Source organism: Cyprinodon variegatus, unplaced genomic scaffold (genome assembly GCF_000732505.1).
Source record: "Cyprinodon variegatus isolate N-32 unplaced genomic scaffold, C_variegatus-1.0 Scaffold84, whole genome shotgun sequence".
Classification (NCBI taxonomy): domain Eukaryota; kingdom Metazoa; phylum Chordata; class Actinopteri; order Cyprinodontiformes; family Cyprinodontidae; genus Cyprinodon; species Cyprinodon variegatus.
In genome coordinates, this window is record NW_015150537.1 from 1,661,546 (window position 1) to 1,670,846 (window position 9,301).

Genomic DNA, 9,301 nt, shown 5'->3' on the forward strand with positions numbered 1-9,301 from the left:
TGTTAACGAGCAGTTGGACAGGTGTACCTAATAAAGTGGCCGGTGAGTGTAAACTAAAGCAACCATGGTACATGTTTAGGCCTGCAGCCTGTATGTAAAGAACATGCATACACACATTGGGCCTCATGCAAGAAGACACATTTTGTCTTAAATGGATTTGCACAACTTATTTAATAGAAAATGCCACATGCACAACTATTTTTTTTTATCTTCTCAGGCACAAACAAATTTTACAAGTGCTCTAGACTTGACATAGAAGTCTTGCACAAACAGCCTGCTGTTATCCAAACCTGTTTTCTTTTTTTTTTAACAAAATTACAAAATGTGTTTCATTTAGAAGCAATTGTCCAAGTTATATTGTGCAATTCTTCAATTATAAATTTTATTTTGAAATTGATGATGACAGAACTATCGGGTCACTACAACTGCAGCTAGCATGTCAGTATCCAGGGGACACTGATTTAATTTTATGTAATTTCATCAAAAGAACAGTCAGTGAGCTCTTTATGGGATCAAACTACTCTTAAAATCACATCTTGATCAGAAAATCTGGAAGTCGTAGCCATATATGGAATTAACAGGGCAGTAATTATGCAGATTTGCAATTCTCATAAAAGCGCACCGAGTTTTGTACAGGTGGAATGCATCATATTGATGCATTCCACCTGAAGATACCAGTTTGTTGAATATGATATATGGCTCTTGTAGGAGCGCACAGTAGGAGAAAAAGTAAGAGAAATTTAGGAAAATACAAAAATTTTGTTGCAAGTTCTCCAATGTTTTTTATTCAGTTTTCTGTCTGAACATGTCTGCCTCAAATCATATTTGTTGATTTGTTAAAAGAAAAAAAAAATCTCACAGGTTATTTATTTAATTTCCCTTTGGGATTAATAAAGTATTTTTGAATTTAATTTGTTCCACTAACAGCATAACAGTTAGCCTTAGAGTTTTTGCAACAGTTTTCAGTCGATACACTCAGCAAAAATATAAAGGCAATGCTTTTGGTTTTGCTCCCATTTCTCAAAGATCTAAATTTGCCTCAAGCAATGCAACACATCTCCTTCTCATAGAGTTGATCAGGTCGTCAAATGTGGCCTGTGGAATGTATGTCAACTCCTCGTCAATGGCTGTCCGAAGTCGCTGGATATTGCCAGTACATGCTGTCATATGAGCTGATCCAGAGAATCCCAAATATGCTCAATAGGTGACATGTCCGGTGAATATGCCGGCCATGCAAGAACTGGGATGTTTCCAGCCAAGAATTGTGTACAGATCCTTGCAACATGGGGGTGTGCATTATCCTTCTGCAACGGGAGGTGATGTTCTTGGATGTATGGCACAAAAATGAGCCTCAGGATTTGGTTCATTTAAAATTCCATCAATGAAATGCACCTGTGTTCTTCATCCATAACAGATGCCTGCTCATACCATGACCCCACCGCCACCAAGGGCCACTCAATCCACAACACTGACATCAGAAAACTGCTTACCCACACTACTCTGCACATGCTATCTGCCATCTGCCCTGAACAGTGTAAACGGAATTCATCCATGAAAGGAGCCCCTCTCCCACGTGCCAGATCGCAACGAATTTAAACATTTGCCCACTGAAGTCAGGTACGACGATGTACCAGAGTCAGGTGGCTGTCAGTGGCTGGAGGGGATAAACAGTTGTCATTATTCACCTGAAGAAGGCGAGGACTGTGTTTTGAGATGGGAACTGTTCGCTGTCTTACGTCTTCCAGGGTGAAAGTTTAAAACTCAAAGCTGATGATGCATTGTGTGTCAAAATCATTTGTAATGCCCAATTTCCTTGATTATTCTTAGAAATGGATGATTTGAATTCTTCAGAAATACACCCCCCTGCCCCCCCGCCCCCCGTTTTACAAGTTTTAAAAGACGAACCAAACATCTTCCTGTTATGCAGAGACTGTTGGTAAAGGAAAAACCCCTGTTTCTGCTTCATAGTCCTTTATAACAAGGTGTCACCTATTTCAGGTAAGGAAACTGATCTCTGCATCGACAGACACAGACAGAGAAGAGAGGGACTGGTGGGGTTATTCTTTTTCTGGTTTCTTACTTTTAATTTGCATAAAGGCCTGAACTGACTGAAGCTACAAGTAAAGCTGATGAAAAAGTCCTTAGCCAGTTCAAACAGATGAAGTCTACCAGATGACATGAAGCACAAATGATTTTACTGTTGAGAGGATATTTATGTGTGAATCATGGTATTTAAAACTTACTTTACAAATTTTCTCTGAGTTTACAGGTTTCGCCATCCTTTTTAATCCACTCCAGATTTCCTGTGCTGAGCTCAAGAACATAATCCACCTCCATCCATCTTCATACAGCGTGAGCAGAATCAAGAAGATCTCCCCACTGTGTTTGTGGTTTTATAGCGAGCTAAGAGAGAATCTGAGAGAGATGGGTCCTCTGTTTGCTATTCCCATCCTTGTTGCAGTGAATGGCATCGCCGGCATTTGGGCCGTGTGAGTTTTTATTCTCTTCCTCATCCATCCCTTTTTTTCCTCTAATCAGAGGTTTCAGATTTTACAGAAAATAAATGTTTTAGATATTTTTCAAGATATAAAGGTTACAAAAATTTATGAGTTAATCTACGAATATAATGTCTCCTGTGAAAAAGATCTCAAGAGACTTCCTGGTCAAATAACTAAATAAGCAGTAAGAGTTTCCCAAATGATTGCTTTGCATTTTTCAGAGCTGGATTGTTATTCAGTTTGTTTATAAATCAAAATTAAAACAAAATTTAGACCCCTTTCAAGAAAGAACGAGTCCAGTTCATTTCCAATTCATAAAATTGGTTTGGTTGTTTAATAAAATCTGATCAATCAGATCATACAACTCTCTCCATCTGTTCTATTGGCACAGATTTTATCTTTTTCTGGACATAAGCTGACGTTTCATTTAGTTCTATGATTAGTTTACAAATTCCCCCATTTCTTCTTTTGAGATCTCAACTGAGTTTCTTGGACCCAGACAGTTCAAAGATTTGAAAACACTTGTAGCTGAACCCTGATCCCAGCTTGCAGGAAAAGCAGTTAATATTAATTATCAAAAGTCCCACATTATTTTGAAATTTGTATGTTGATATTGAGAATTAGGGGACACCTTTTTGGCATCTGTTAATCTGCTGGATTTATGATGTGAGGTTTTGTTTTCATCCTACAGGTATGGAATAGCTTTGCATAATGGAACAGTGAATCTGACGGACCACTTTCCTTACATCAGGTCTGTATGAAAACAAGATTTACTCTAAGAAAAATTATGTTTATGGATTTAGATAAGTTAAATCTGACATCAATTCAACTAAAATCTGCCAGAAGAAGAGTCTATGTTACAGAATAGAGGATCAATGATGATGTCTGTTCCTTTTATCAGTCACTGTGGGGCAAAACCTCCAGCCAGCTGCTGGTTCTCTCAGGTCTGCAACAACGGCTGCATTCTAGGTAAGAAAGGCAGCTTTATGTATCTGCATCCAGTTAATAGAGAATACAGCCAAGATCACCTACATTAAGACTAATTCTGGCTGATTTATGTTTCAACAAGCAGTCTCAGGACACATTACCAAAAGAAGGTTAACAGGTGAAACCAGAGAATTTCCTCTTGATATAGTTTGTAAAAACAAACAAAAAAACAGCAGATTGAATCCAACTACATGTAACCTTGAATGAGTTATTCGACCTCATTAGAAGACAAATTCAAAAAGAAGGAGAACCTGAATTCCCCATGAGCCTTTTGACTAAAAGTAGTTCTTATGAGCGCCAGCACTTTCTCACGATGGATAAAAGTTCTTAATGTTCCCTAGACCTTCAGAGAGTTCTGAAAGTGAACAGTTGATTATCAATCCCTTTAGTTTATCCATTTATTTTTGTATGTAAAATAAACTTTGAACGATCTCAACGGGTGTTTATCCCTTTAGTCATGTACAAAAAAACAATTTAGATACTTACTTTTTGGTGTTTTTTTGAAGCGTATGGTGATCTCACCTTAAATAGCTTTTTTTGTACATGATTGAAGGGATACAAGCCTATTGAGGTAGTTTAAAGTCTATTTTTCGCACAGAACTAAAGAAATAAACGCAAATCTGATGACTTGCGTATGTTTATTGACTATGGGTATTCGGGTCTGACAGAACACTGTCTCACCTTCTCTCTGTTGTCCGGGTACGCAAAGTATACCAACGTTAAAGTTGGTCCAAACATTCTTAGCTTTGCTACGTGTAGGGCAGTATTGCCAGGTGTACGGTAATTAAAATAGAATAGAATTAAACTTTTATTGTATATTTAACAATTATCATATATATACAACAATTTTGCTCTCTGTGTGATCAATAATCCCAAAAAAGGGCTAAATGTAAGATAATTTGATCATTCTATGATGGCCGAATGTCCACTAGTGGGCCCTATACTCACTGCCCAGCACCGTGGAGCTCGATTGGCATTTGCCACAGAACACTGGAATTGGCAAGTCTGCCACTGGCTCCCTGTGCTTTTCACAGATGAGAGCAGGTTCACCCTGAGCAGGTGTGACAGACGTGAAAGGGTCTGGAGAAGCCATGGAGAACGTTATATTGCCTGTAACATCGTTCAGTATGACCGGTTTGGTGGTGGGTCAGTGATGGTCTAGGGAGGCATATCCATGGAGGGACGCACAGACCTATACAGGCTAGAAAACTGCAACGACTGCCATTAGGTATCGGGATGAAATCCTTGCACCCTTTGTCAGACCCTATGCTGGTGCAGTGGGTCCTGGGTTCCTCCTTGTGCACGACAATGCCCGGCCTCATGTGGCGAGAGTACGCAGGCAGTTCCTGGAGGATGAAGGAATTGATACCATTGACTGGCCCCCACGCACGCCTGACCTAAACCCAATAGAACACCTCTGGAGCTTGTTTGATACATCCAACGCCGCCAGGTTGCACCTCAGACTGTCCAGGAGCCCAGTGATGCCCTGGTCCTGATCTGGGATGAGATACTCCATGACGCCATCGTCTCATTATGAGCATGGTCCGATGTTATCAGGCAGGCATACACGCACTTGGGGGTCATACAAAGTACTGAATACCATTTTGAGTTGCTGCAATGAAATTTCAGCAAAATCATTGTATTTTTTCACTGTAATTTTTGGGGTGTCTTTGAATTCAGCCCTATGTAGGTTGATAATTTTAATTTCCATCAAATGATGTGGCATCATTTTGCTCCTAACACATCACCCAGTCTATATCAGTATAAATAAACAGCATGATTTTTTTCCCCCATTGAGATCTGATGTGTTTTCAAAGTGTTCCTTTAATTTTTTTGAGCAGTGTATTTAATTCTCTGTGAAATAGTGCTGACCATTCTTTAATAAGATCCTCCTCAAACGGACATGATATGTTTGTTTTTAAAACCTAATGTGTTTAACGAACCCAGGAATGATATATATATATATATTTTTATATATATTTTTTTTTCATGTACAAAACTATGACAAAAATTGAACTAACTCAGGAAATAAAACAGCGAGATCTGCTGTAAGGAGAGAAAAGAGAGAGAAATTCCTGCTCCCTACCAGGTTAGATCTGGGAAGAAAGTTACTACGGTGACTGAAACAGAGGTTGAGTTTTCCATAAACCTGCTTTGTGATGCTGACCCCAGATATAATAAACCCAAACCAGAACCAGAATTCCAAAAGCTACAAAAAAAACAAAAGTGATTGTGAATCATTGAATTTATTATATAGGTTCAAGGTTTGGGTAAAACCTTTTAGGCTTCTGTTAGAAAGTTGAGAGCTTCTAGCTGTGTTCTAGAAACTAATCCTACCCAGAACTATACAGTGGAACTAAAACCTTCTTTCTTTCTCCAACAGCTCTGATATTCGACACTGTGCGTTTCCTCGCTGTTAAAAACCATTCAAAAAACAGAGGGTATAACATTGCTAGCTTTGTACTGGGAATCTTCTCAGCTGTGGGGTTGTCCATCACCGGAAACTTCCAGGTAGCTGATTCTGGCTGAGCAGACACACTAGTAACCTATCAGAAACTTGCTTGGTTCTGATTAAAATCTACTTCTTATGTCTGTTCTGTTTCAGGTCTCAAACAATGTTTATCTTCATTACATTGGTGCTGTTCTGGCATTCTTTGGGGGCCTGGTCTACCTCTGGTTTCAACTGTTTCTTATCAGCGACAAGATCGTGAAGTACATTGGGTATGTTGTGTGCTCCATCTGCACCATCCTGATCATCTGCAGTATCCTTTATAAACGGAATCACAGGTCATAGACAGCAGGTAAAATAAGTATTGAACACAGCACCATTTTTCTCAGTAAATATATTTCTGGAGGTGCTATTGACTTGACATTTTCAACAGAACAAGCCATGTAATCCACATATACAAAAAAAAAAAAATGTCCAGAAATTTAATTATTTGCAATAAAGTGAAATGGCACCGGGAAAAAGTATTGAACACTCTTGCTGAAATTTATATACGCATTTGTTCCAAAAGCCTCTGTTGGCAATGGCAGCTTCAAGATGCCTCCTGCATGGAGAAACTAGTTGTATGCATTGCTCAGGTGTGATTTTGGCCCATTCTCCCAGAAAGTCTTCAAGTCTTGAAGGTTCCGTGCGCCTCTTCTATGAACTCTGATCTTTAGTTATTTCCATAGATTTTCTATTTGATTCAAGTCAGGTGATTGGCTGCACCATTCTAGCAGCTTTATTTTTTCGTTCTCTGAAAACAATTTAGAGTTTCCTTAACTGTGTGTTTGGGGTCATTGCCTTGCTAAAATTTCCACCCACATTTCATCTTCATCATCCTGGTAGCTGGCAGCAGATTTTTAGCAAAAAGGTCTTTGTACATTTTTCCATTCTTCCTTCCTCCAGTTATTTGAAGTTTGCCAGTACCCTATGACATGTTGTTCTCACCTCCAAACTTCACTGTGGGTATTGTGTTTTTGGGTTTGTGTGCATTGCCCTTTGACTTCCAAACATGGCAGTATTATTAAGTTCAACAATGGTCTCAACTGGCCAGATTATATTGTCCCAGTATTTCACAGGCTTGTATAAATATTGTCCAGCAAACTTTAAACAAGCTTTAACATACTTTTTCTTCAGCAATGGAGTCCTGCATGGTGAGCAAGCATGCATACAGGCTATGGCGTTTGAGTGAATTACTTATTGTTTTCTTTGAAACAATTGTTCCTGCTACTTCCAGGTCTTTCTGAAGCTCTCAAGTGTTTTTTGTCTCTTGGACAATTCCTCTTATCATTCTTTGCACTCTGTCATAAATATTGCGAGGAGCACCTGGTCATGGTCAGTATATGGTGAAATCAAGTTCTTTCCACTTGGTCCCAACAGTGTTCACTAGAACATTCAGAAGTTTAGAAATCCTTCTGTAACCCATGCCATCATTATGATTTTCAATAAGGTTGTGTAGGTATTGGGAAAGCTCTTACCCATCATGAGATGTTTCTCGTTTGATACCAGACACACCTTATTATAGGCCATCATTTGGGACTGAACCAGCTGATATTAATTTGCAATGACAAGAGGAAGGATTACTTTCTAATTACTGAGAGATTTCAGCTGGTGTCTTGCCTTTCCATGCCTTTTCGCTCTCCTTTCTTCACGTGATCAATACTTTTCCCCTTTGCCATTCCACATTATTACACATACGGTAACTTATTTCTGAACATCTATGGTTTGATTTCTTTGTATCTGTGGATTGCATGAATTGTTACAGGCATCTATATAGCACCTCTAGAAATACGTGAACTGAGAACAATGGTGGTGGGGCGTTCAATACTTATTTTAACTGCTGATGGAATTCCAGAGGCCACAGCCAACAAAAAAAAACCTTAAAAAATCCAACAAAAAAACATAGCATCCTATCACATCTGCTTTGTCAGGATCTGTGTCTTTGAAAGAAGAACAGCAAGAGCATTAAAAACATAAGCTGTTGTGCTTTCTCATAGCCTCTCTACTGCCATTTAATTTGTTACCCTGATTGGCTAAAACCACACTTGGTTGGTCAGGTCACTTTGCCTAATCAGCTCAAAAAGCTCTGCTGGATATCTCCCATTTCCCCAAACAGATTCGATGACAGCAGTCCCAGATTGATAATGTGTAGAACTAAACCTGAGAGCTAAACATTATCAGTTTGGCAGGTTAAGAAAAAGCCACATGTAGTATAAATGCTGCAAACACTGTGATAGAGGATGCATAAAGTATAAACCAGCCTTTACCTGACCAGGTGGAGCCAATGATCCAGGTGCTGAGATCAGACCTTAATTGAAGCACTGATTCATTGGTTGTTGCTGAACAGGTTCCTTTCTTTTTTTGTAAGTAGATTTTATATATTTATACCTATTCTTTTTATTTATATATATTATATCTATGTATGTCTATATCTATAATTTATATGATATATAATGACATACAGTCATAAAATGTTATCAAAGAATTCAGTTATTTTAGTCAATCATAGAACTTACATTCAGACAGATCATGGGACAGGGATGTTCCTTTTTACTACTGTTTCTATGCTGTTACACTTGTTGTCCTTAACTATTCTCTCCTTCAGTGACTGTTTTCCATTTCTGTGAATTTCTTACTTATACTGCAATCTGTGAGTGGACCCTGGCCACATCATTCTTCCTGCTCTATCCTCTGTTTGTGTTTGAGTTTTCAGATATCGACCTCAAATTTACCATAAACACCAAAGGCTCCGCCTCTGCAGGCGTCGACCAACCACTTAAAGATTACTAGAGGTCGCTCTGTTGTCACGGAGACAGATCAACGCTGATTGTTCATGTGAAGTTACTGCTGATGAATCTGAAACAAATAAAATCTCAGAGGAAAACTTCCTGGTTATTTGTATTACTAAGATCTTGTTGTCTGTGAAACTGGTTACTATGGTAGCAGTCTGAACCACTGTCCTGCTAAGTGTGGAAACTGGACTACAGCATCTTCAAAGCAGGTTCTGTTCAGAGGACCAATTGTTCACAATGAGAAAAACCCAATCCAATCAAATCAAAATTTATTTAAAACACTCTTTTAAAACAAACAGCTAGACCAAATTTATGTAGGGATTACATTTAGTTAAAAATAAAATGATACATATATAACCCATTATAAAACCTGCCAGAAAAGATGTAATTTGTGTATTTTATAAAAAAGCTTTAAAACCAGCTGCCTAATGCAGGATCAACCTGTGGGGCCGAAGTATTTTAGGAAATTTAATTTATCAGGAAAGCTGATATCAGGTATCAGGATGTTATGGAGGTCTGTTTTAAAATTCTGGTAA

At 38.5% G+C, this 9,301-nt stretch overlaps 1 protein-coding gene across 2 annotated transcripts; it reads left to right on the forward strand.

Moving 5' to 3' along the window:
- Positions 1–1,290: 1,290 nt before the first annotated feature.
- On the forward strand, positions 1,291–8,844 carry LOC107083790 (transmembrane protein 150B-like). Of its 2 annotated transcripts, XM_015373261.1 has the most exons (7): positions 1,291–1,617; positions 2,299–2,489; positions 3,190–3,249; positions 3,400–3,467; positions 5,869–5,996; positions 6,091–6,247; positions 8,579–8,844. In XM_015373261.1, exons 2-7 carry the CDS (start codon positions 2,425–2,427, stop codon positions 8,761–8,763), a joined length of 663 nt encoding a protein of 220 aa, XP_015228747.1. In that variant the 5' UTR covers positions 1,291–1,617; positions 2,299–2,424; the 3' UTR covers positions 8,764–8,844. The 2 variants fall into 2 exon arrangements, with proteins under 2 accessions (XP_015228747.1, XP_015228746.1); XM_015373260.1 differs by lacking the exon at positions 1,291–1,617 and having other exon boundaries at positions 1,885–2,489.
- Positions 8,845–9,301: the final 457 nt, after the last annotated feature.

Coding starts and splice junctions, on each gene's coding strand:
- LOC107083790 (XM_015373260.1), top strand. CDS start 2,215: ATGTGTGAATCATGGTATTTAAAACTTACTTTACAAATTTTCTCTGAG. Junction 3,250..3,399: donor GACCACTTTCCTTACATCAG/GTCTGTATGAAA, acceptor TCCTTTTATCAG/TCACTGTGGGGCAAAACCTC. Junction 6,248..8,578: donor CACCATCCTGATCATCTGCA/GTATCCTTTATA, acceptor TCTCTCCTTCAG/TGACTGTTTTCCATTTCTGT.